The sequence below is a fragment of the Myxocyprinus asiaticus genome, chromosome 6 (assembly GCF_019703515.2).
Source record: "Myxocyprinus asiaticus isolate MX2 ecotype Aquarium Trade chromosome 6, UBuf_Myxa_2, whole genome shotgun sequence".
In the NCBI taxonomy this organism is placed as follows: Eukaryota; Metazoa; Chordata; class Actinopteri; order Cypriniformes; family Catostomidae; genus Myxocyprinus; species Myxocyprinus asiaticus.
In genome coordinates, this window is record NC_059349.1 from 49,664,132 (window position 1) to 49,691,397 (window position 27,266).

Genomic DNA, 27,266 nt, shown 5'->3' on the forward strand with positions numbered 1-27,266 from the left:
ATGCTATTTAAAATACTTTATGACAGAGCATAGCTTGTTACACGTCAACTACATATGGATGTCTAAAATATGCATAATTGCTTATGAATATTCAAAACATTCCCTTATGTCTCCATGGGTCTGTTGGTCAGTGACTTCACAGCATCAGAAATACAGAAACTTTTAATTATTTTATTTAACACGCATTTAAAAAAGTGAACCACACTATACAAATGGTTTTATGGTAACAATGCAGATTACACTCCTACAGTCCTGTCCAACTCGTTTCTTCTAGGGTAATACAGCTAAAATTGCACCCTTTTCCTATTTTATTCTTTTCATATCTTAAAACACTTTCCAGGCGTCATAGCCCCTTCTTCTCTAAGATTAAAAATGATCTCTGTTCATATTTTTTTCTTCCTTTAAATGCTGAGAGGCAATAGCATGCTTAATGTGAAGGGTTTATTTCTGATTGGGTTTCTAAAATCTGTAATGTTTTATTTTGCGAGATTAAAGCTCAAGGTTTGTTTGTTTGTATGTATGTATGTATGTACATTGCAAATACAGTCTGTCCATCCAGGGCGGGTTCCTCTAATACAACAGTAAAGTCCAGCTTGCTCGCTCTCTCTCTCTCTCTCGCTCTCTCTCTCTCTCTCTCTCTCTCACACACACACACACACACACACACACACACACACACACAAACACACACACACACATTCACTGATGCACACACGAATACTCTCCTTTTATATGTCCTTTTCCTTTCCTGTGCTCAAATTCCCATCAACACAAGCCGAACATCAAGAGGAATGATATTTATTACCCAAGAGACAACTTAAAAAAGTGAGAGTGAAAGACAGTAAAGAAGTGGAGGAGCAATGAAATGTTTAGGCCAAGTAGCTGTATGTGTCCTTCTCTCCATCCACCCGCTCCAGATACTCCTTCTCTATGAGGATGTCAATGCACTTCTGTAAGAGAAAAGACAAATTGTAGTCAGCAATAGGTCTGCTTTGGGTTTCTGTGATGGTCAAATCTAACAAATATATGAAATGCAACGATTAAGGCTCTATACTCTTATAGTACTTTTGAGAAAGCACCAAATAATTGATCCTAACATTATTATATTATACACACATAAATATATACAGTATGTCAGTAAATGTCATGTAAAAAATATTCAACCCCCAAAGTCAATCATTTGTGGAGCATCCTTTATCCTTAATAACGGCAAATAAATGTTTCAGGTAAGTGTTCTCAGGCTTCAGACACCTCTCTATTAGAATTGTTACACATTTCTCATGAGCAAAAACTTCCAGCACATTCACATTCGTTGGTTTCTGCGCTACCACTGCTTCCTTGAAATCCCAACAAAGGTTTGCAATGGGATTTTAATGCTGGACTGAAAGGGCCATTCAAGAACATTCCATGACCTATCCCTGAACAAGATTTTAGATAACTTGGACGTGTCCTTGGTGTTACTGTCTTGCTGGAAAGTCCAGTGATTACAGAGCTTCAATTTACACACTGAAGGCATCACATTTTAGGTGAATAATTTTGATTACAACTGATATATACAGTACTGTGCAAAAGTCTTAGGCACATAAGATGTTTCACAAAAGCATTTGTCTTAAGATGGTTATTTATATCTTCAGCCTTAGTGTGTCAATAGGAAATATAAATGTTAGACTCCCAAACATTACTTCTGCAAATAGAAAAGATAAGAATAGAAGAACAGGGAGCCCTGCAACAGATGTCATGGCCCCCACAAAGCCCCCCACTGAACATCGTGTCTGTCTGAGATTACATAAAGAGACAGAAGCAATTGAGACAGCCTAAATAGATAGAAGAACTGTGGCCAATTCTCCAAGACCTTGAAACATCCTATCTGCCAACAACCAAGGAAAACTGTGTCCATTAATACTCATTTTTTTAACCACTCCACAGATTTAATATTACCAAACTATAGTTTCGGCAAGCTGTTTAGGACATCTACTTTGTGCATGACATAAGTAATTTTTCCAGCAATTGTTTACAGACAGATTGTTTCACTTTTAATTGACTATATCACAATTCCAGTGGGTCAGAAGTTAACTGTGCCTTTAAGCAGCTTGGAAAATTTCAGAAAATGATGTCAAGCCTTTAGGCAATTAGCTTCTGATAGGAGGTTTACTGAATAGGAGGTGTATGTATTTTAAGGCCTACCTTCAAACTCAGTGCCTCTTTGATTGACATCATGGGAAAATCAAAAGAAATCAGACAAGACCTCAGAAAAAAAAATTCTGGACCTCCACAAGTCTGGTTCATCCTTGGGAGCAATTTCCAAACACCTGAAGGTACCACGTTCATCTGTACAAACAATAGTACGCAAGTATAAACACAATGGGACCACGCAGCCATCATACTGCTCAAGAAGGAGACATTCTGTCTCCTAAAGATGAACGTAGTTTGGTGTGAAAAGTGCAAATCAATCCCAGAACAACAGCAAAGGACCTTGTGAAGATGCTGGAGGAAACAGGTAGACAAGTATCTATATCCACAGTAAAACGAGTCCTATATCGACATAACCTGAAAGGCTGCTCAGCAAGGAAGAAGCCACTGCTCCGAAACCGCCATAAAAAAGCCAGACTACAGTTTGCAAGTGCACATGGGGACAAAGATCTTACTTTTTGGAGAAATGTCCTCTGGTCTGATGAAACATAAATTTAACTGTTTGGCCATAATGACCATCGTTATGTTTGGAGGAAAAAGGGTGAGGCTTGCAAGCTGAAGAACAACATCCCAACCGTGAAGCATGGGGGTGGCAGCATCATGTTGTGGGGGTGCTTTGCTGCAGGAGGGACTGGTGCACTTCAAAAAATTGATGGCATCATGAGGAAGGAAAATTATGCGGATATATTGAAGCAACATCTCAAGACATCAGCCAGGAAGTTAAAGCTTGGGCGTAAATGGGTCTTCCAAATGGACAATGATCCCAAGCATACCTCCAAAGTTGTGGCAAAATGGCTTAAGGACAACAAAGTCAAGGTATTGGAGTTGCCATCACAAAGCCCTGACCTCAATCTGATAAAAAATTTGTGGGCAGAACTGAAAAAGTGTGCGCAAGCAAGGAGACCTACAAACCTGACTCTGTTACACCAGTTCTGTCTGGAGGAATGGGCCAAAATTCCAGCAACTTATTGTGAGAAGCGTGTGAAAGGCTACCCAAAACGTTTGAGCCAAATTAAACAATTTAAAGGCAATGCTACCAAATACTAACAAAGTGTATGTAAATGTCTGTCCCACTGGGAATGTGATGAAAGAAATAAAAGCTGAAATAAATCATTCTCTCTACAATTATTCTAAGTATAATTATATAAGTAGTGATCCTAACTGACCCGAGACAGGGAATGTTTTCTACGATTAAATATAGGAATTGTGAAAAACTGAGTTTAAATGTATTTGGCAAAGGTGTATGTAAACTTCTGACTTCAACTGTATATATATATATAATATATACCAAAAAAACAAAAACCATCTTTACAAAAGCTTGTTATATTATTTTGTTGTACCTCTCACATCTCTTATCACATGAAATTTACACAGCAAGCTCTACAAAAATAATGTCTTATGCCATAGTAAATTCAGTGGTGCAGGAAACACTGTCAGAATATTTTAGAACAACTTTGCATACACATCGCTGTAAGAATGTACACATCCAAGAACCGTTAATGAAAACGAGTTTTGGTTCCAGTATAAAAAATAAAAAAAACTGAATCTGTTCTCAATTCCCAACCTTAATCACCACTGTAAATGAGTCCTGTAAACTAGACTATATTTGTATAACAGGAATAAATTACCTTGATGACGGGGACTCTGGGTTTGAATCTGGATGAGAGCTGGTTCAGAACTTCTGCCAGAAGCTGCTGGTGTTTCAGAACCTTCCTCATCTTCATGATTCTCACTATAGCCGCCTGCACAAATAATGCATATATACAAACATTCAGAATGGAATACTAATGAACTTCTTACCGCATGCCATGTACTGTAAATACGTCAAACAGTGTGCAACAATAAAAGGTTTAATCTGTAGCATGCTGCATTGCTGTCACATGACCTCACTATGGTTCACAGGTAATGCAGCGGATTCAGTCATCTCAGAAATAGATTTGGTCATTTTACATTTTTTATCCAATTTTTGGTAAAATGTCTTGCAAATCTTTTTGGCAGTTCGATCAAATAATGAGTCAAGAAAAGTTAAAAATCACAGTGTTTATGCGATCAATATGTTACTGGTATTATATACAGTACATACTGAAAATGTACATACTATACATAGTTCATACAAAATGATTGCATACTGCAAAACTACTACAAGTAGTATGCCACTGCGAACATGCCATTATTCATTATTAAAATGTACTAATTGTGAACATTATTAAAAATTTGATTAAAAATGACAGGGTTGAGAGGAAGGCTTTCAATTTAGATGTAACTTCAAGAATTCTAGGGCTGCACAATAACGTTTAAAATTATATTCACGATTACTTTACTCAAAATTTAATCACGATAATTCTATCATTTATATATATATATATATATATATATATATATAAAAAATCTCTGCCGATATACATATATATAAATATATGCCAATATATACAGTATATATATTAGAGGTAGACCTACACTATATTGCCAAAAGTATTCGCTCATCTGCCTTTAGACGCATATGAACTTAAGTGACATCCCATTCTTAATCCATAGGGTTTAATATGACGTTGGCCCACCCTTTGCAGCTATAACAGCTTCAACTCTTCTGGGAAGGCTTTCCACAAGGTTTAGGAGTGTGTTTATGGGAATTTTTGACCATTCTTCCAGAAGCGCATTTGTGAGGTCAGACACTGATGTTGGACGAGAAGGCCTGGCTCACAGTCTTCGCTCTAATTCATCCCAAAGGTGCTCTATCGGGTTGAGGTCAGGACTCTGTGCAGGCCAGTCAAGTTCTTCCACACCAAACTCGCTCATCCATGTCTTTATGGACCTTGCTTTGTGCACTGGTGCACAGTCATGTTGGAACAGGAAGGGGCCATCCCCAAACTGTTCCCACAAAGTTGGGAGCATGGAATTGTCCAAAATCTCTTGGTATGCTGAAGCATTCAGAGTTCCTTTCACTGGAAATAAGGGGCCAAGCCCAGCTCCTGAAAAACAACCCCACACCATAATCCCCCCTCCACCAAACTTCACAGTTGGCACAATGCAGTCAGACAAGTACTGTTCTCCTGGCAACCGCCAAACCCAGACTCATCCATCAGATTGCCAGATGGAGAAGCGTGATTCGTCACTCCAGAGAACGCGTCTCCACTGCTCTAGAGTCCAGTGGCGGCGTGCTTTACACCACTGCATCCGACGCTTTGCATTGCACTTGGTGATGTATGGCTTGGATGCAGCTGCTCGGCCATGGAAACCCATTCCATGAAGCTCTCTACGCACTGTTCTTGAGCTAATCTGAAGGCCACATGAACTTTGGAGGTCTGTAGCGATTGACTCTGCAGAAAGTTGGCGACCTCTGCGCACTATGTGCCTCAGCATCCGCTGACCCCGCTCTGTCATTTTACGTGGCCTACCACTTCGTGGCTGAGTTGCTGTCATTCCCAATCGCTTCCACTTTGTTATAATACCACTGACAGTTGACTGTGGAATATTTAGTAGCGAGGAAATTTCACGACTGGACTTGTTGCACAGGTGGCATCCTATCACAGTACCACGATGGAATTCACTGAGCTCCTGAGAGCGGCCCATTCTTTCACAAATGTTTGTAGAAGCAGTCTGCATGCCTAGGTGCTTCATTTTATACACCTGTGGCCATGGAAGTGATTGGAACACCTGAATTCAATTATTTGGATGGGTGAGCGAATACTTTTGGCAATATAGTGTATATTAGAGTTGCTTTTTGGAACTATCGGTTATCAGCAAAAATCTATGCCAATAGTACCCAATAGGTTTTTTTTCCCTCCGTGTTCCATCATTGACAAAAATCATTTATATTTTTTCCCTCACTCCAATGCATATTTTGATTAATCAAGTTTCTTAATTGCAGCAAGGACACGCATCGAAAAATGCACATACATGGAAACATGCCCCGTCAGCACATACATCTTGTCTCGAACTTCATATCTTGTGAATAATAATAAACCTTATACCTTCTTAAACCTCATCTGGTGAAGTATATATATATATATATAAATATATATAGACTGTATATATAAAAACCTTCATCTGGTGAATATATAGGCTATAAAAAAATTTGCATTATGCTCTATGTCTGTGCCCGTTATAGTAAGGAAAAACTAAGAACATTTTATTAATCATTCTATAATGCGATTTTAAAACCTATCGGCAAATTAATCGGTTATCGGCCTTTTCCATATATATATATGCATACATATATATATATATATATATATATATATATATATATATATATATACACACACACATACACACACACATATACACAGTACAATACAATGTACACAATAAAAAAGTTTTAGGCACTTAAGATGTTTCACAAATACATGTGTCTTAAGATGGTTATTTATATCTTCAGCTTTAGTGTGTCAAAAGGTAAAATACATTTTAGACTCCCAAACATTACATTTGCAAATAGAAAAGATTAGAATAGAAGAACAGGGAGCCCTGCAACAGATGTCATGGCCCCCACAGAGCCCCCCACTGAACATCGTGTCAGTCTGAGATTACATAAAGAGACAGAAGCAATTGAGACAGCCTAAATAGATAGAAGAACTGTGGTGAATTCTCCAAGAAGCTTGGAACATCCTATCTGCCAACAACCAAGGAAAACTGTGTCCAGGTGTACCTAGGAGAATTGGGGCTGTTTTAAAGGCAAAGGTGGTCACACCAAATATTGATTTAGCTTTTTTATGTTTACTGGACTTTGTATGACATTAAGTGATAAATGAAAACTATTTATGTCATTATATTTGAAGACATCCTCACTATGCAACATTTTTCACCAGTGCCTAAAACTTTTGCACAGTACTGTATATACACACACACACACACACAGTATATAAAAATCAATGTTGCCACTGTAGATATCAATATCTAAATAAAAAAATAAAATTACATTAAACAGCAGCTCTCATGTTGAACAAGGTATTAAAACTACAAACTAGTAAATAATTCCTTTTGATCAAAATTAAGTCATGTTTTGTCCATGCTTTACTGCCAATATAAAAGTTACTTTTTAGGGTGTTTACAAGTGAGTCCTCTTTAAAAGATCTTATTTTTTCATTATTATTATTATCACTGTAATATACAAGAGCAGAAAAATGAAGGAAGTGTGTGTGTTGTTGTTTGTGTTTAGAATGAGTTTACAACAGATTTGTTCTCCTTCAAACATGATAAAATGTTCTCATCTCCCCCTCGGCCCACAAAACCCCACAGCCATGGGGTTACTTTATATTTAGATGTTTAGACACTTGAAATGGCCAAACATATTTGGAATTATGCAAATTTGCAATTGAAGTAGATCTGGAGTGCTTTAGATATAACAAAGTCAGCGCACACTAGCAGCGCAAATGAACCGAACACGGAGCAGAGATGTTCTGTTATAACATAATCAGAGCATGAGATGGAATTTGTGTGTATCGACCACAGAACCATTCTGAAACCACTGAAACACCATATCATGAGCCTCATGTGTAATTAACTACAGTTTAGAGAGGAGCACTTATGAGACATACGATAAAATGTACTTTGAAAGAGCCTTTGATTTGGTCTATCGTCTGTAGACAGTCTATAATGTAAATAAAAAAAATTAGCAACTTTAATTTCTGCTTGCTAGCTCACTAATAATTGCAGACGGTTATGCTTTATTAACCATGAGAGACAGACATGATTATTTGTGCAGCCCTAAGGAACTCTGTTGAGTTTTTTTTTTTAAATATACTCATATTTTTTTCAGTATGGATGTGGGTACCTGTATCAGGAGTTTCCTGTCCTCCTCGATATTTTTGTGCGTTGTTTCCTGTTCCTGTTTCTGCTCTGTCTTCATTGGCACATTAATGTTCACTCGCAGCTTTTTACTGGACAAAGAAATACAGTCAGACATTAATATTCACAATGGCATTCTGATAGGAGGAGCCTTCACTCTGCTGTAATTCAAAGCACGATATGTGATACATCAACAAGTTATAGATTCATAACTGTTGTTTGTAAAAGGAAAAGCACTTAGGACACCAACTTTTTATAACCCAGAAAGAGTTTTATGAGGGTGTCAGGTTTGAATTCCACTTCATCCACATTTGCGTTCTCGTCCTCTAGAACCTGCTCAAAAACACACACACAACTGCGACTGAAAACAACAAACTTACAATTTCATTGAATATTAGCATGTGTTACAGGTGTCTAATAATACTCCCTGGGGGAAAAAGTAACTTACCAACAACTTGGATTTCAATAATATTTGCAAAACCTGCACCAGAATGTCCTGAAAAAAAAAAAAAAAAAAAAAAGTATATATATATATATATATATAAACAGTTTTTACAGTATTCTTGTACTTATACACTGTATTGAATGCAATTCTGTTCACATACTATTTTGATGTGTGTGCTGTCTGTCAGCTGCTGGACTGTATAAACATCTTCTGTGTTATACTGCAGTAAAATGGCCATCTGGAACGTGGATGCCTGCAGAAATGAATATTCATGTATTGTTAAGTATTTAAATACAATTCTATTCAACCACCAAGAAGACCAAATTCTACTTTATTTGACAAGAACAAATATACAACATTTAAGTCACACTTATCTCGTAATACCTGTAGGGTGTAACGGTTTTTGAAGCAGTTGGTGACCAGTTCCCCTTTGGACAGGTGGTAAAGCCAGGTGAGCTTGCGGCCACTGTGTCTGCTGGCATAGAATGCTGTGAACCTTTGGTAGCTCCTCTCCAACTGTGACAGGAGAATTGAAAAAAAATAAAATAAAAAAATAAAAAATATTTTACAAAGTGTTTAATACATCATGAAACCTCCTTGTTCAGCACCAGTCCTTCACACAATGGGTGAGGTTCTCACGATTCGGTTCGCTATCCGATATGAGGTTCACTATTTGATATTATCTCGATTCAATATAATAACTTTTAAATGACAAAGTATGACATTGAGCAAAATACACATAATTTTCATCAAAAAAGTTCTCACAATATAAATGCTCTAAGTTTAAATAATAAGAATTCTCAAATGCACCTTTCACTACAAGAAAAGATCAAAAACAAATAAACCTTCAAAAATAGTTCACAGGTTCAGAACAAGCAACAGAACTGAACAGCAAAGTACATGAGTGTATATTTTATTTTGTATTAATAAATAAGCATTTGCGCTGTGTCTGATTAAAAATAATATTTCTTTTAACTTTTTTATCTGACTGTAAAAACAAAGGATTTTAAAGACACATTACTCATTTGGGGGCCTGGGTAGCTCAGTGAGTATTGATGCTGACTACCACCCTTGGAATTGAGAGTTCAAATCCAGGGCGTGCTGAGTGACTCTAGCCAGGTCTCCTAAGCAACCAAATTGGCCCGGTTGCTAGGGAGGGTAGAGTCACATGGGGTAACCTCCTCGTGGTCACGATTAGTGGTTCTCGCTCTCAATGGGTCGTGTGGTGAGTTGTGCGTGGATCGCGGAGAGTAGCATGAGCCTCCACGTGCTGTGAGTCTCTGTGGTGTCATGCACAGCGAGCCACATGATAAGATGGGCGGATTGACTATCTAAGAAGCGGTGGCAACTGAGACTTGTCCTCCGCCACCCGGATTGAGGTGAGTAACCGCGCCACCATGAGGACCTACTGAGTAGTGGGAATTGGGCATTCCAAATTGGGAGATAAGGGGATATAAAAAAAAAAAAAAGTAAAAAAAAAATAAAAAATTAACACATTATTCAATAAAAGTGGAGTGTGTGGATTTCATCTTTGATGGACACACATTACACGGAACAAATGGTCCATTTTAATTTCAAGCACTTTTCAACAAAACAAGGCAATTTCCCAGGTATTCCAGTACTTAAAGCTCTTCAAGGACCTTGTAAACAGTGTAGAAAAAACCCCCAGAAGGGGGTAAAATCAAGCGATAAAGAGATTATGATGTTTGAAGGGTCATTTTATTTATGATCACTTGGACAGAAAACAATGTTGTACATTTTGAAATATAGAGTTTTGTCATTTTGATTCACAATATATCGAAATTCGAACAACAACTAATTTCTAGGCTTACAAAATCTTGATAGAGATTGCTAAACATCAACATGTGAATGGAGTCAAAAGCAAGAGTTTCGGTGTGAACAAAACTCTGCACAAAAGTGTGAACTTGTGAAGAGCAAACGATAGAACAGTTTGCAAATCAATGATTTGAATATTATGTTCAAACTTTTGAGAACGAAGTGAGAACAACAGAACAGCAGATTGCCAAAACAAGGACTGCTTTGAGACTTAACAGAAATTCATAGATATTTATCTTACAAGGAATGTTTCACCTTTAATAGAAGTTATACTCTACTGACAGTGTTTGTGGCATAATGTTGATTACCACAGAAAATACTTTCAATCGCGTTCATTAAGGCGCATATAATGAAAGAAAATGGGTCCAATAAACAAAACATTAACTAAAAACCTGTTGAAAAATACAGTCGCAATACTTATAATACATGTTAACATGACTCTAGCATGATAAAAATGCTTACTAATCTTGTCTGTGTAAAGTTATCCAGTATTTCAACTTGTTTACTTGGTAACAGTTAAACCTTGTAGGCCTAAATCCCAGTAACTTTCGTACGATATCAAAAAGATCTGTACATTTTTGGTTTTCATCATTGAAAATGATGAAATGATGTTTTTGAACATGCGTCGTGTTACCCTGTCCATGATAATTTGTACAGAGAAGACGTGCGTGCACTAAACAAACAGCGGTTTCATTGTTTGGAGGGCTAGAACAGCAGCACTGCGGCCAACAAACATTCTCGCTCCGGTTCGGTTATCGATTGCGGTCCATTCTGAAGAGTGATTTCGGTCTCACCACAATATTTAGTGTACAAGTCCACGCTCGTATCTGTTCTGTAAGTGCTGTCGAACTTGCACCGGCCAGAACCGCTGTCACAGCCATGAGTGCTTTCGAATTCTCCGCTGTAGTGCGATCTTATGCTTAAGGCTGAGCAGTGATTAGATGGAAGTGTTCCTTCTCATTAGTTATTAGAAGAAATGCTCAGAATCTAAAGAAGACAGTAACTCTCTAACCCTATGCTACTCAACACCATCGTTTGCGGCCGGCGTAATGATTTCATCATCAAAAATATATTTATAAATAGCCTATCAAATGTGAATGGATTGTAAGGTGTTCGTTTTCAAGAGTATTTATGGTAGTTTTCGGTATCGCTGATATGCGGTACAGGTAAAAGAAAAAATATCTGAGCGTATCTGTCATTACATGAGAGTGGCAGTCAGCCTGCTTACGTTTTCGTAGAACGTACGTAGCCCTGCTCTGACCAATCACATCTCAGACTTTACACGTACAGTATACCTCACAGTTTGTGACGTTATTTCTTTTTTAACAGGAAGAACCAAATGGCTTAAACTTTTATTTTTTGGAATTTCCCCTTAGTGTTAAACAAAATGAGTCCTATCATTGTTTTCAGTAATGTGCAATGTGTACATAACGGTTAACATCTCAAAAAAAGTTAAGGGTTTCATGACCCTTTAACCTCTTCAACTCTGGGGTGTTTTTGGTCTGCCGCCTGCAATTTTTCACACTCAAATTTAAAAGCTCACCATTTACACATACTGTGGACCTAATCCAAACTATTGGTCTAATTCTTTCAGAAATCCCCCAAAATAAAAAAAACCCTCCATTTATTCAGAAATAATATTGTGTGTGTTTACAATCTTATGATGAATAGAATAAAAAAACTTTTTTTTTTTTTTGGTTCTAACTTTGAAAGCATGGTTTCAGTCAAATTATTTTTCCTTTGTCACCTTCCATCACAAAATGCCGATCTTCATGTAGGTGGCACTCCAACGTATTTTAGCCCTCACAGATGTGCTCGTCCATAGACATTCAGACTAATTTCAATGGCTAATTTTTTAGAAAAATGCCTAAGGTAAAAACAGATATAAAGTTTTTAGTTATTTGGGGCATCTCCTGACCTCCTCACACAGACACACTCTTGACGTGCACATCCACTGTTGTTGTTTTTACCTTGGTTTCCTGTTAGTTTAGCGGCAATTACATAATCTTCTAGTGCTTCTTCGTGACAGCAACGACTTAACGGTGAATGTTGACACTTTGTGGACCCACTAATTAGTGCAAATAATTGCAGGTGCATGCGCATTCTGCGTGTGCAAAGACGCACTGTTCGGCTGCACGCATTCACTGCTCGAGCACTCCGCTGATGACAAAATTTGCTTCACGCATCCTGACTGACCGAAGTATACTTTGAGCTTAAGGTACCTCGGCCAAAACCTAAGGCAGCAATCCCAGAATGTTCTGTAATGATCACAGTGTGTTGACAGAAATGTTTATTATACTGTGAATTTGTATACTGTGTAATACTTTATTAAATACTGAAAAAAATTACTTATTTAAAATGCACTATTTCTCCCAATATTTGTGTGCGTAATGTATTTTTGTGCTTATTAGAATATTAAGACATTAACTTAGCAACATGCTAAAGTCCGACTCAACTGGAATCAACTCTTGGCATTAGTCAGGCCTCTCAGGGGCTTTATATATATGTGGAGAGTCATTTGCATTGGATGCGTTAATAGAGTTGCTGTCTATGTTTCCAATCCATCAATTAAAGTGTTTAACTTTCAGTTTGGATTCTGTCTTAGAAGGTTGCTGCCATTGAGCCAGCACACTATGGTTTGGAACAGAGCTATATTTATATGTGTAAAAAACATTTGACATGAAAACAGTTTAGCACTGACAATGATGGCAGATCAAGTGGGGATTGTGTTACCTCTGATGGCAAAGCAAAAGTGCAGGACTGCTGAAAAGGCCATGAACCCGAGCTCAGCACCTGGATGCTGAAGTCCACTACAAAAAACATTTGCAAAATTATTTACATTTGCAATAATGAAAAACCATTTTAACAAGTAGTTAATAGCACAGCAGACAAAAATTAAACTTACAGTCCAAAGGTTCTGAGTTTGTGAGGTGTTTCTTGAATTGTTCATTGAGGTCTTTGCTCACTCCAATGTCCTGGAACATGCGCTGGAGTTTTGATGTGTATTCGAAGCCACATGCTTGCTGAAAATGACAATTCAACCGTCTGTTATTCAGACAATACCAACAACTACAAGAACATTTCAGCAACATGAAAAGCTTTTCTCAAGAAGAACAATGTACCAAAATTTCATATTTTTGCTTTCACATCAGCGCATAAAAGGACTAAACCTAAAGCATAAAAAGACAAATCTTCTTGCAGAGGGTTTTACCATGCTGACTGTCATTCACTGTTAAGCACAGCAAGCTATCATCACGCAAAAACGCTCTCCAAGAAGTTGCATCTCCCATTAAAACCCATAGCCACTAAATATATGTTATTAGTCAACCCCACTGTCGATAAGTCGACCACCCTGGCAGATCCTATTTAGAAGCTATTTGTAGAGTTAAAAAGTTCCATGAATTACTCTTAGATGAATAATTTACTAAAACTCCTAAAAGAGTGTGACAATTAGGAGTGACACTCCTATTATTTTTTAAGAGTTAGGAGCTGCTTTTAGCCTTAAGACTTTTGTGAATACAGGCCCTGAACTTTACGGATCATTCTAACAGAAGATTCTATTATAATGTAATGATTCGGGAAGAATTGGTGCACCTTTAGTTTGGAGATCATGCTGGCCTCTGCGTCATCACTGGCACTGTTCTGATGGACCAGGCGTTTGGCCAGCATCTTTGCATAGAACTTCTGGAACACATCCTTGTCCTCAATGTACTTGAACACCACCATCTACAAATGAGAAAGAAACACAAAGAGAGGAGAGACTAATAGACAAATACTTTTTTCATAGAGACTGCACTCAAAAAGAGCAATTTCAAGCCAATTAATAATTTTAGACCCAAGCGTAACTCAAATTTACTATATTCACTATAGAAATATCCATGACTTTTCAAGATTGTATAATTTTCATCACTTTTCCGGGCCTGGAAATCTCATTTTAAATATTCCCTGACATATCCAGGTTTCTGATGACCTGGGGAACCATGGTAAAGTATGTAAGTGATTTTGAAATCTCAGTTAATCTGAATATATAAAACGCACCACTTGATTGAGTGTGTCTTCAAGTTCTGCCTCCTCTGGGTTTTTGGAACTGAAGAATAAACAGAGGTTTATTTAGACCAACTGGGCATAAAACATGAAAAACAAGCATAATCAGCCTCAAAATGTTTCTCATTTCTTACACAAATGCTCACCTTTTCTTAAGCAGAGAGTCGCAGTATCTGGCAAGTAGTTCAGGAGATTTGCTGGAGGATTGAACCATCTTGGTAACAGCATTGTTATTAATGAAGCGTCCACAAGCCTGAGCAGAATGAAAATACCCGTTTAAATGCCTCAAATCTATTATTGCGAGACCATGAACTACTCCGCTAACCTAAATGTTGCTGAAAAATTACCTTGTCCAGAGCAGCCACAAAACCAGCATCATTGTTGAATGCTGACATCACCAAGGCATTGTACTTCTTGTGGACGTCCAAAATAGTCTGTACGTACATTTTGGGGTCCTATAGGAAAATAAAAGTATTCACAACAGTTCATAACTGACCACGTGTATTATAAATGATCAAATCTAAAGCACGGTGATAACATAATCTTTATACTAGCAGGTCTGAAAGACCCTCTGATTGAGAGAGCTTCCTCAAAACTGGATGCTCCAATCTGACTGGATGTCTTTACGCAATTTCCATGGTTCAAGGTGCACGGGTTTTTAATCAGTCTGCCGGGAATCAAAGTTCCCAGGCTGATACAATGAGCTCTTCAGAGGAAGTAGACCTCACTGGGCTCAACAAAGTTTGCAAGTTTCAAGATATAAAAAAATTTGAGAGATTACATTTTTTGCTTGAGATACTCAATAGCAAGTAAACAAGATATCTTCCTGTCTAGGTGGGCGTTCTCGGTCAGAAAAAGCTTATGGTCAAAAGTCTGGCTCCAGAGACTATTACATCTTAATGCAGACTCACATTCAGAGCAGACTCCCCACATTTCTCAATGGCTGCCAGGCCTTGATTATAAATATGTGTTTCCAGAAGTTTCTTGAGCTCTCCCAATCCATCTGTGATCCGTGACACAAGGTTGTACATGCGGCCAAGATCTATGGACAGAGCAAGACAAAAATAGAGTCAAGATTTACAACCCTTTCTACAAGGACAGTGCTGGGTAATGTTAGCTTTAAAAGTAACATGTTGCATTATCACATTGCTAAGAATTAAGTTTCATCACTAAGCCCAAAGTATACTTCGGTTTATGATGCAATGCTAATTGTATGCAGTCAGGTGCTCAGCCTTTCAAAGTATTACAGTATACTCCATTTGACGGTGCGTGCATAGGCGGTGGGTACATGCACGCTACGACTGATATAAGATACTGGACTATTTCTCTTCATGAGTTTAGACCCATAAAGATGTCTTTATTTTCCTTTAGATTCGAGTTATACAAATGCAGGTATCTCCCGACCTCCTCGCACACGTAGTCTTGGCGTGCATGTTCACTGTTGTTCGTCTCCTGTTGTTTAGCAGTGATTACATCATCTTCTAGCACTTCTCTGTGACAACAACAGCTCAGATGTGAATGTTGCCATCTTGCACGCGCTTAAAGGGTTAAAATTAAAATTCTCTCATTATTATCTCACAATCGTACCATTCCAGATGTGAATGACTTACTTTCTTCTGCTGGACACAAACGAAGATGGTTAGAAGAATATCTCCGCTCTGTAGGTTCATACAATGCAAGTGAATGCTGATCAGCACTTTAAAGCTCCAAAAAGGACATTAAGTCAGTATAAAAGTAATCCATAAGACTCAGTGGGTTTAATTAATATCTTCTAAAGTAATCCAGTTGGTTTTGGGTGAAAACAGACCAAAATATAACTCCTTTTTCACTATAAATCTTGACATCAGCAGTCTCCTTGGCGATCATGATTTCAAGCTTGATTACACTTCCTTTAGCGCCATCTAGCCTATGTTAAGCACTAGGAAGTGTAATCGAGCTTGAAATCATGATTGTGCCTAGAGACTGCAATGACAAGATGTAAAGTGAAAAAGCAGTTACATTTCGGTATGCTCTCACCTAGAACGAACTGTATTGCTTCAGAAGACATGGATTAAACCATTGGGGTCTTATGGATTACTTTTATGCTGCCTTTATTTCATTTTTGGAGCTTTTGGAGTTCTGGTCACCATTGACTTGCATTGTATGGACATACAGAGCTGAGATATTTTTTCTTAAAATCTTTGTTTGTGTTAATCAGAAGAAAGTCACACACATCTGGGATGGCATGGGGGTAAGTGAGAGAATTCAATTTTTTGGGTGAATTATTCCTTTAAGTACCCATGGTAGGAAAATCAGCCTGCACGCGTTTAGTGCTTGAACACTCTACTGATAACGAAATTTGTGTCACGTGTCCTGTACGCAGACGCCTAGCGATAGAGTCTAACCGAAGAGTACTTTTAATATGAAGTTACTTTTGTGTTACTTTTTCTCACCATCAGTTGGCTGAGGCTCTCTCATCCAGATCGAAAGTACAATGCTTGGCTTGCCGGGTTATTTTTTTAATTGTGAACAAGTGCTCTTCCTTGCAAAAATACTTTTAAACATGGTGTTTTTTTTTTTTTTACAGTGGACAACTGTTTGTCCTTCTGACATAGCTTGCATGCAGCGGCTACACCCCTCTCCATTTCTTTAAAGGGGTCATGACATGATCAATCAGATTTCCCCTGATCTTTTGACATATAAGAGGTCATTGTACTATAAAAACTATACTGTAAGTTTCAGAACTGAAAATGTACTCAATAGAAAAAGAGCATTTATTTAAACCAAGCTGCAAAAACGGCTCGTTTGGAATTTGTGGAACTTGTGGCATCACAAGGACCAAATACATCTGCATATGCAACACCTATTTTTCCGTAATTGCACCCTTGGCCCCGCCCACTGGTGCACATTCAGTCACACAGGTGAGGAGAAGATGGGGCCTGTCATGGGAAATTCATCCAAAGTGGACTTACACAGGACACCTTCATGTGCCTGTCTGGATTTAAATGTTTTTCTACATAAACATGCACAGACAGACATCTTTGACCACTTGATACATACCTCCAGCTGCTTTTAAAAGAGACAGTGTCAAGATACAACTCTGAAGAGAAGCTCTCTATCATGCAATGATGGTCCTTTTGCCCATCTGTGCTATTTTTAGTTTGAAATGATACTGGAAACTTGATGTGGATGTGTCTTCAGCGTATTTTAGAGTGGATTCTATGTTTGGCTCATATCAAACCAGTCATATTACGATTCAAGCTTCCAAAAAGAACTGTTATTGAAGGATAGGGCAGTTAAAAACACTTGAACGTGATAGCAAAAACCGTGAGTAAACAGTTTCATTCATGAATATTTCATAAGTCATGACTGTGTGATAGTTTATGTCTATTGACATGACTCGATGCAACGGCTTGAGCCTGTCTACACCGGGTGCGTCAACACTAACTTTCTTAACCGTTTATTTGTGTTATTGGCAGTAGTAGTAGAGCCACCGCGTGCAGCGCAAAATGGAACGGGACATCTGTTTACTGCCAGCGCAACGTGACACAATGGACAATTCAGTGGTAGACACATCATTGATTATATTGGGTTCTATTGCTTTTGACATGACTCTCGCGTCCGGTGTAGACAGGGTGTGTGTTAACAGTTGTGCTTGAGATGAACAGTTTAATATATACAGATGCAATGTGTTGGATGTGCGTTATACGTAAACCCTGACATTTAGTTTTATAATGTTTTGGTGCTTATTCATTTTCAAAAATGGCTCTATTCAAGGGGCTGCACAATGTTAGCCAATCATAACAGTGGGCGTTTATGTTAAAGTTTGAAGGAGGTGCTTAGGCCAAAACCGAGCGCTTCAGACAGAGGGCCAGAGACAGGGTGCAAAATTATAATGTATTATTAAATTATGACTGTTTTAATGCAAAAAAAACTTTACTAACATTATAAGTGGAACGCAGGGAAGATAATAAAACTAATATATATATATATATATATATATATATATATATATATATATATATATATATATATATATAAAATGAGCATTTCATGACCCTGGGGGGGGGGGGGATTTTTACCCAGTGCGCTTTTAAGTCCTCATGGTCGCGTTGTGATTCGCCTTAATCCGGGTGGCGGAGGATGAATCCCAGTTGCCTCCGCGTCTGAGACCATCAACACGCGCATCTTATCACGTGGCTTGTTGAGCGCGTTGCCATGGAGACATAGCGCGTATGGTGGCTTCACGCCATCCACCGCGCCCCACCGAGAACGAACCACATTATAGCAACCACAAGGAGGTTACCCCATGTGACTCTACCCTCCCTAACAACCGGGCCAATTTGGTTGCTTAGGAGACCTGGCTGGAGTCACTCAGCACGCCCTGGGATTCGAACTAGCGAACTCCAGGGGTGGTAGCCAGCATCTTTTACCACTGAGCTACCCAGACCCCTCATTTCTTGACCCCTTTAAATCATTCAAAATAATGCAAATACTTCAATAGATGAAACACAAGACTTTGGCCTGCCACACCTGACCGGAGAAAGCTCAAACACATTACAGAGGCCTACGTGACTACTTTATGGGAAAAAAGGGAAATGTTTTTGAGGACAGAGAAGTAACATGCATTACTTATAACACGCTACCCCCCAAAAAATAACCTATAGCAGTAATGTGTTACTTTGTAAAGCGATACACCCAACATGATCGAAGACTAATGTACAGAAGAATAAACATTCTTCAGTGTTGTTCACACCTTCATTTTTGTCTGCATCCAGAAGGTTCTGAAACTCCATGTGGAAGATCTCCAGATGTTTCTCGATGAGCACCTGCTCACACTTCCTGGCCAGCTCGTCCTGTGTGCTCTCGTGGAGGTACACCTGCACCCTCCTCTGCTCTTCCAGCAAGCGGGCCTCTGCCTGCAAAACACAAACAACTCAATATCACACCAACTAGAAAACACATTAAAAATTACAACAAGAATGTGTAACAAGCCTCTTGAGATAATTTTAGGGTTTTAACGTGTGCTGCTTTGAGTCTTCACTGCATTCTTTCCTCTTTTACAGCACAAGCTATTTTGGCCTCACCTTCTTCATGTACTCAGTAACAGGATTCTGTTGTAAGAACTCAGTGCTTTCCCTTGTGTAAAACCGTTCTGTGTCAGCTAGGAACTGAGTTTCAAAGTACTCCTTGTAGACTGAGAGAGTTGGACCTTTAGCAAAGGCATCATCCTCATTGAGACCCAACTCAACTGTAGAAGATAGAGATAAACATCTCTGAGCTACTACACTGAGCAGCAAATGTCATTTATCAAAGGCTCAACAAACAAACAAAAAAAAACAGCACAGAAGCAAATGATGTCATGAAGCAAACAATGTCACACCATAAGACTGGACTACACCACTAATGAGCCTGGTGTTGATGGTTTCTCCATTCCTTTCCTTTTCAATCAGCTTCAATACTGCATTTGTGACCTGAACACAAAGATACAAAAGACAATGACTCCATTCGTCATTAGCAAGAGTTACAGTCACATGCCCATATTTAACTCCTGTTTCAGATCTTACCTGCTTATTCAGTGGCCGAAACAAACATTCCCTCCACGTCACCAGAGCAAGCTAAAAAATGACAAAAAAAATCCTCACAAGCTGTACAATATGAAATGAAATTGTCCTGCAATGCAAATCAACTTAAAGCAACTCTTACAGAGTAGATTTCATAGATCCCCTTCCGGCCCTCATCGCACTCCCGGCGCACCCAGTGGCGGTTGAGGTAAGCACAGATCCCGTTGAGCACTTTACTGGAGAATCTGTAGTCCTCCCACTGCTGCGTGTAGAACTTCAGCACGCTTTCGTCCATGAGATCTTCTCCATCCTGAAGAGGACATTCGATATGAGATTTAAAATCAGTCTCAAGAGATTAGACTTCTTTCAAACTACATAGTACATGAAGTATGACTCTTTTAACGATAGGCTACAGTTGTCCTTCTATAGCTTGGTAATATTCAAGCCCATACGCGGAGTATACTCTTAAGGCCCCTATATACTTCCGGAGAAGTTCTTCTGCATTCAGATGTAAAAAGAAGTTTGAAACACCTGAGCAACGACATACTGTTTGCGAACATTCAGACACCGGCCAAACGGCTGGAGGATGCGTTTTAGAGGTACACTTAAATATGAGGACGCTCAAGACTTCATGTAAAACTTTAACTAATGTGACATTAAAATTAGGGCTGCCAATTAATTACAAATTTTAATCGAATTAATTACATAGTATGCAGATTAATTAATCGAACTATTCGCAATTAATCGCATATATAAATATTTGTGGAAAAAACATTCAAATAACAATAATTGAATATATAAAATGACAAAATTACAAATAGTTATATTTAAATAATTACAAATAAAAAATATATATCTTATAAAAAAATTATAATTCAGATAATTAAAATGCATTCGATAATTGTGGTAGACAAGTAAAGCATTGATAAGACAGTACACAAAGTAGCTTTAGAATCCAATATATTGTTTTTTCCATACTGAACATAAGCCAATCATTGGCCTACAGTTCACAAGAATCCATTTTGCAATTGAATTCATCATTCATTCCGAGATTTATTATAAGGGCCTGTCTAAGGACGCGTCAATTTACACCTGCGTCAGACGGACGTTTTTGGAGCGTTTCACTTTGGTCGTGTCGCGTCATAAACATACCATTTTTAGGTCGCTGTGTCAAGTTAAACGTAGTTTGAAACGTAGAAAAACACATCTTGAGATCCCTGCGTTCGAATTTGCACTCCACCAAGCTGTGTTTGAACGCAAGAACGGTTCCGTCCTCATCTTGTGCTGTCAGCTGTCGGTGAGTGTGGTTTGTTCTCTGTACAGCTGTGCATTGCCTATACAGCTGGAGTTTCGCTTACTGCCCCCTGGAGAAAACAGGTGGTACTTCAACCCTGAATTGATCAAATATAAGGAATATTCCTTATTATGGTTTGGAGATATGATTAATTGCGTACATTTTTTAAAATGCATAATTTTTTATATAATTAATCGCACTGAATTAATGCTTTAAATCGACAGCCCTAATTAAAATTTGTTATGAATGATTCATGTCTTATTCTATGAGTACAATTCAAACGAGATCAGCATAAGAAGCTGTATTAACTACTCGATGATTAAAAGTAATATATATGCAGTAGATATTTGTCTTTACATTCTGTAATTTTTAATTTATTATGCAACTGTTACCACTGCAAAGATGAGCATATAAAAGAGTGTTAATGGGCAGAAAACAGACAAAAGAATGACGATAGCCATACCTTACTATGGGCAAACGTATGAATGACTTTAACTGCAAATTACAAATGAGTAATTAAGTAGCATATAAAAAAAGTAAATAGGCACTTAAGAGTATTTAAGTAGATTTTATTCCTTTTGAAGTTTAATTAAAAAAAAGACAAAATTTTTTTTTTTTAAATTGCATGGCATGTTCTTGGAAAATGTCTCTATGCAAACAATCGTACAGATGTTGGTAAATTTGCACCAGCCCGCTAATAACTCTGCACACCACGCCGGTGTGTTCATGTTGACTGATCTTAACTGACTAAACAGGAATCAGCTGTCGGCCTCAAAGTAGGTGGAGCTACTGGTCACACCTACCGATAAAATGGACCAATGGCAGTAAGAAGGTGTTTAGCAGCCGGTAAGAAGTTTTCCTAAAAGTTCACCCAGGCGAGTTGTTACGAACCAGCAAAACAAACAAAAAAAAAAAACTTTGTTTTTGGACAGATCACACCTACTCGTTCTTCGATTTCGTATGAAGTATATCGGGGCCTTTATGGTGCTTAAACACAATTTCTTGAGTCTCCTTGTAGATTTGTAGATGTTTTGACATGATGAATAATAATAGAGACTTGTTTCGGTCATGTACGTCTCTGTCAAGTGAACAGTATAATGACTGGACTCTTAGACTCGTACAAAAATTTTAATTAATAAAAAGTGTTCGTTGAAATCAGTTAAAATGCAAAAGCTGTATTATAATTCTTCACCAATAACATTTGATCCAATTTCAAAATGTTTTTTTTTTCCTGTAAACATACCTTTAGTAAGTTTGTAAGGTAATTCTTTAGAAATTCCTTCAGTCTTTTATAAAGTTCCAGCCCCACAAACTGAGCCCCTCCAGGTGAGGCGGTCTTCTTCGAAGGTTTGGACGGGGGGGCACCTGCACCACGGGCCTGATTTGACTGATGAACACTAGTGCAATAATTATACACATGACTGAAAAAATGAAGTTAAGACTGAAACAGACTGCTGTTTTTTAACCGAAAGGTAAACCCAGCTAATACAGCAATTCATCTTAAGTGTGTAAACAGGATTCCTGAAGACTTTCCTCATCTGCCGTTGTTTGGGCATACAAGACAGTCCTGCCCAAAAAATATTTATCTTTCATTTCAAAACTGTGCACTATCTTTCACTCTGTATTCAATCACTATATTACAATGAAGGATACGTGTAGAGCTCCATGTAGCGTGACTTGGCCATGCTCTGACGGGTATACACCTGCTGTATCCCTGCTCGCAGATCATCCCAGATCTGGTCCAGCCCGATCTGCTTCAGACCATGAGGGGTCTGAGTCCGGTTTGACGACATCCTCTCTTCCTCTCGGCCCTGCTGCTGCGAGTCTGTCACACCTACTGACGTTTGATTGGCTCTCGTCCCTGTCACTCAAGAGCTACTCCTCCATAGAGTCTTGGGAGCGAGAGAGGACGACGAGGAACAGACCCTCAGGGTACAGCGACAGACAGGAAAGAAACCTGTGAGGAACACAAGAGAGACACTAGAGTTAGTCTGTTTAAGCATCTAATTAAAGGGATAGTTCACCCAAAATGAAAATTCTCTCATTATTTACTCACACTCATGTCATCCCAGATGTGTATGACTTTCTTTCTGCTGTAGAACACAACCAAACATTTTTAGAAGAATATCTCAGCTCTGTAGGTCCATACAATGCAAGTGAATGGTGACCAAGCTCCAAAAATCACATAAAGGCAGCGTAAAAGTAATCCATATGATTTCAGTGGTTAAATCCATGTCTTCAGAAGCAATATGATAAACCAATATCAATGATAGGTGTGGATGTGAAACAGGTCAATTTGTAAGTAATTTTTTACTATAAATCTCCACTTTCATATTCTGAAAGTGGAGATTTATAGTAAAAAATGATTGAAATATTGATCTGTTTCTCACTCAAAGTGATTGCATTGTTTCAAAGACATATATTAAAGCACTGGTGTCATATGGATTACTTTTATGGCCTGGTCACCATTCACTTGCATTGTATGGACCTACAGTGCTGAGATATTCTTCTAAAAATCTTCATTTGTGTTCAGCAGAAGAAAGAAAGTCATACGCATCTGGGATGACATGAGGGCGAGTAAATGATGAGAGAATTTTCATTTTTGGGTGAACTATCCCTTAAAGGTATGACTTAATTATACACCTCTACAACTAAATATATGTAGCACTGTCCGTCTCAACAGTGGCCAAAGCGTCAGCCCCTTACAGCGATGACTACATAAGAAAATGCCACAGTGTTTTTCTTCAGTCTGCTGATGTATCCCAGGCAAGAAACAGCAGAAGCTTTCCCAGGGACAAACATTCCTTGTATGGAATAAACTGTTCATTATATCCTGGGGTTCCCTTCTTGTATCCATGGCAACAACTCATGGAACAGACAATATTCAGCTAGAAGCCCCATGTCACCCGGTGCTGTAACCAAGCAAACTAACACTGCTCTGCTATCAGATCGTGACTTCAGAACAGTGATTTACTCAGGCAGAAAAATATAATTGAGGGACAGCAGAACATCTGGGTTCAAAACTGTATTAATTTGCTTAGAATCATTAGTGATTACAAAACACGTCCAGAGCAGCAGAATTTGTTCAGCCAGCCTCACCACTATATAATACAGCCACTCTTATTTAAACGAGTTAAGAAGAGATAAATAAGTTTAAAAAAGCTCAGAAGCACAAAAACATTAAAAGTGATTCTTAAAAAGGAAATCATTTACTCATCCTCATATTGTTCCAAACCTGTATTCTTTTCTTTCTTCCGTTGAAATCAAAAGGAAACGTTAGGGAGAGTGACAGCCTTGGTCACCATTCACTTTTATTGTAAAGCCCAAAGTATACTTCGGTCAGATGCGAATGCTGAGATGTCGTCATCAGCAGAGTGCTCGAGCACTGAACGCACGCAGCCCGATTTTTCTAAAACCGAGAGTCTTTTAACATGCATGCGCCTGAAATTATATGTACTAATTAGTGGATCCACAAGGTGGCAACACTCACATTTGAGTTGTTGCTGTCAGATGTAATGTAATCGCTGGTAAACATCAGGAGACGAAGGTAAAAACAATAACAATGGATGTGCACGTCAAGAGCGCGTGTGTGAGATTAGGAGATAACTTCATTTGTATAACTCGAGTCTGAAGGAATATAAAGACATATTTATGGGTCTAAACTAGGGCTGAATGCTATAGCCAAAAATTCAATAACTCTATTTTTCATGTCGTTTGATATCGATATTTATCAAGATATACATTTCATACATTAATGGTGTCGGAACTGCATTCCACATGCTTGTTTGACCTAAAGAATGAATTAAGTTACCTTTAAAGTATATTCAAGGTGTGTGTGACCTCTTTTTGATTAAATTTAGCCAATTTCATCATCTTTCTTTATCATCCACACTACAGCTCAGACGGTGGCAGTAATGCACCATAAGCTGGATTGCCAACCGTCAAGAAGCATCACAAGAAGAAACACTTTCTTGCCTGTGACAGGCAACGATAACGATGAAAACTATATTAAATTAGCCGGATAGCTAGCTGCTAGCTAGCAGCTACTGAGCCTCAATGCCAGTTTCCATGACCACAGGGCTGCCTTCTAATACTTCCTAACAGGCTGATTTCATGTCTGTGATTCAGTTAGCTAGTTGTGTGTATAACTTTGACTAAATGCTTGCGTTTTTAGCGACACGTACCCGATTCGATCGTCTATCTAAGAATTGAAAATTACTTAAAGGTTTATCATCGATATCCAAAAAAAACATTTTCCGATAAATATCTATATCGTTTTATCCCTCAGCCCTAGTCTAAACTCCTGAAGGGAAACAGTCAGGTGTCTCATAGCAGTTGTAGCACGCATGCGCCAACTGCCTGTGTATGCGCGCACAGTCAAACGGAGTATACTTTGACAGGCTCGCATTCGACTTTACGCTGAAGCTGAGCGTTCGCGTCAAACTTGGAGTATACTTTGGGCTTAAGAAAAAAAGATGCAATGACAGTGAAGGGTGACTGAGGCTAAAGGCCCGGGTATACTTCGTTTTTGTGCTTTTCGGATTGGATCATGCCCAGTCGACCACGTTGCCTTTCCAAGTATACCCTTTTGACAGCGAGTGAATAAGAACGCATTCAACACATGCATACTACAACTGCATTCAGAAACTATTTTAGTACAGTCATCATGACTGTACTAAAGACACATGTGCTGACAATGTGCACAGCAAGGACTGTCCATGTGTCGAGAAAATCTGGGCTGGGTGCAGATAGTCCGCGCAGACTGTGCTGATGGCAAAATTTGCGTCACGTGTACTGTGCACGGAGCAATAAACTGAAGTATACGTTGGGCTTAACAGTCTTTCTTTTGCTCCACGGAAGAAGTCATACCAGTTTGGAATGACATGAGGGTGAGTAAATGATTGCAGTAAACCCACTGCTCTCACAGATATTCAGGAGATATTCAAGCTCGTCAAAGGTGCTTCAATTACGTCTGGAATAATGGACCACCTGCCCAGAAAACCAATCTCTTCTGATCTCTCATTGTTTCTCTTGATTTCTCTAGATTTGTGATGTTCACCCTGATTGCTGATTTCCACCATCTCTCCTGATGTCTCATCTGATGTTCTCTGCTGATCTATTATGATTTCTCATCTCAGATGTCTCCATATCTCTCCTGATTCCTCATAGCTGATCTCACCAAACTTCTCATTCTCATGATGCTTTCTCCAGGTCACTGATGATCTCTCTTGATTGCTAACCATTTCTCCAGATTTCTTACATCTAATCTCCAGATCCTCCAGTTCAACAAATGTCCTCTCATGTTCTCTGAAGATCTCTCCAGATATCCGATTCTACCTCCCAACCTTTTCAGATTTCTCATCTCTGATGTTATCTTCTGACCCATCTTTCTCATCTCTGGTCTCTCCAGACCTATGATCCTTCACAATGACATCAGTCTCATGACGCTTATGAGACCCCGCCTACGTCAAGTGCGAACGACACGACAAAACTAGAAAACTAGCTTCGTTTTATTATAAAATGAGCGATCTAGATGTGTCGCGTTGCTCTCAGTGTAGACATCATCTAAAATGACATCAGCAGAACAAGTAAGGGTGATTATTCTGTTTTGAATTACCACCGTGCTCGTGTTTTGGAGAAATATTGATGGTTTAAACACGCCAGCCCATGCCTCCGTTCACATATCTCCCACACAGAATAAAACGTGTGTTTAAGTCTGTGTTTTCATGTAAACAGTGTGACTGATGAGGCCTCGAAACATAACACACATCAGGCTCCCTATAAAACACTTAGAGCCCCGTTAATACAGTCATGATAACAGAAGAAAACAATATTGATGATTATAGATGAAAATTCATAATTGTGCGTGTTTGTGTTTAGGATTAAAGCTAACGCTAATGGCTAATCTCGCGCTCTTACCATCATCCAGAAATAAGTATAAGCATAAACATGAGTCTCTGCCGCCGTTCCGTCTCACAATGCACAATAATCTCTTTAGATATCAAACTCTCACGAGGCGATCTTTGGTTTTTGCTAATACACTAAAAAAACAGCGACGCCGAAACAACGAACACAGAAAAACTCCGTCAGCGCGTGCTCACGAAAACACAGTCCCCCCGGAAACACA

At 38.6% G+C, this 27,266-nt stretch overlaps 1 protein-coding gene across 2 annotated transcripts; it reads right to left on the reverse strand.

The window, feature by feature from the left end:
* Positions 1-157: 157 nt before the first annotated feature.
* LOC127443143 (cullin-1-like) lies at positions 158-27,266 on the reverse strand. Of its 2 annotated transcripts, none has more exons than XM_051701681.1 (22): positions 27,059-27,266; positions 22,793-23,096; positions 22,383-22,560; positions 19,988-20,155; positions 19,849-19,899; positions 19,665-19,755; positions 19,369-19,532; positions 19,038-19,200; positions 15,214-15,344; positions 14,650-14,757; positions 14,449-14,555; positions 14,297-14,345; positions 13,853-13,984; positions 13,164-13,281; positions 12,992-13,068; positions 8,807-8,938; positions 8,583-8,675; positions 8,426-8,473; positions 8,228-8,310; positions 7,964-8,069; positions 3,819-3,932; positions 158-950 (listed from the first exon to the last, which is right to left on the reverse strand). In XM_051701681.1, exons 2-22 carry the CDS (start codon positions 22,930-22,932, stop codon positions 870-872), a joined length of 2,334 nt encoding a protein of 777 aa, XP_051557641.1. In that variant the 5' UTR covers positions 22,933-23,096; positions 27,059-27,266; the 3' UTR covers positions 158-869. The 2 variants fall into 2 exon arrangements, with proteins under 2 accessions (XP_051557641.1, XP_051557643.1); XM_051701683.1 differs by lacking the exon at positions 27,059-27,266 and adding an exon at positions 26,199-27,006.

Excerpts from the sequence above, each read along its gene's own strand:
- LOC127443143 (XM_051701681.1), bottom strand. The coding sequence starts at position 22,932 with ATGTCGTCAAACCGGACTCAGACCCCTCATGGTCTGAAGCAGATCGGG. Across the intron at positions 13,069-13,163 it reads AAACTCAGAACCTTTGGACT|TGGACTTCAGCATCCAGGTG; the intron begins GTAAGTTTAATT and ends TGTTTTTTGTAG. Across the intron at positions 8,474-8,582 it reads ACAGCACACACATCAAAATA|GACATTCTGGTGCAGGTTTT; the intron begins GTATGTGAACAG and ends TTTTTTTTTCAG.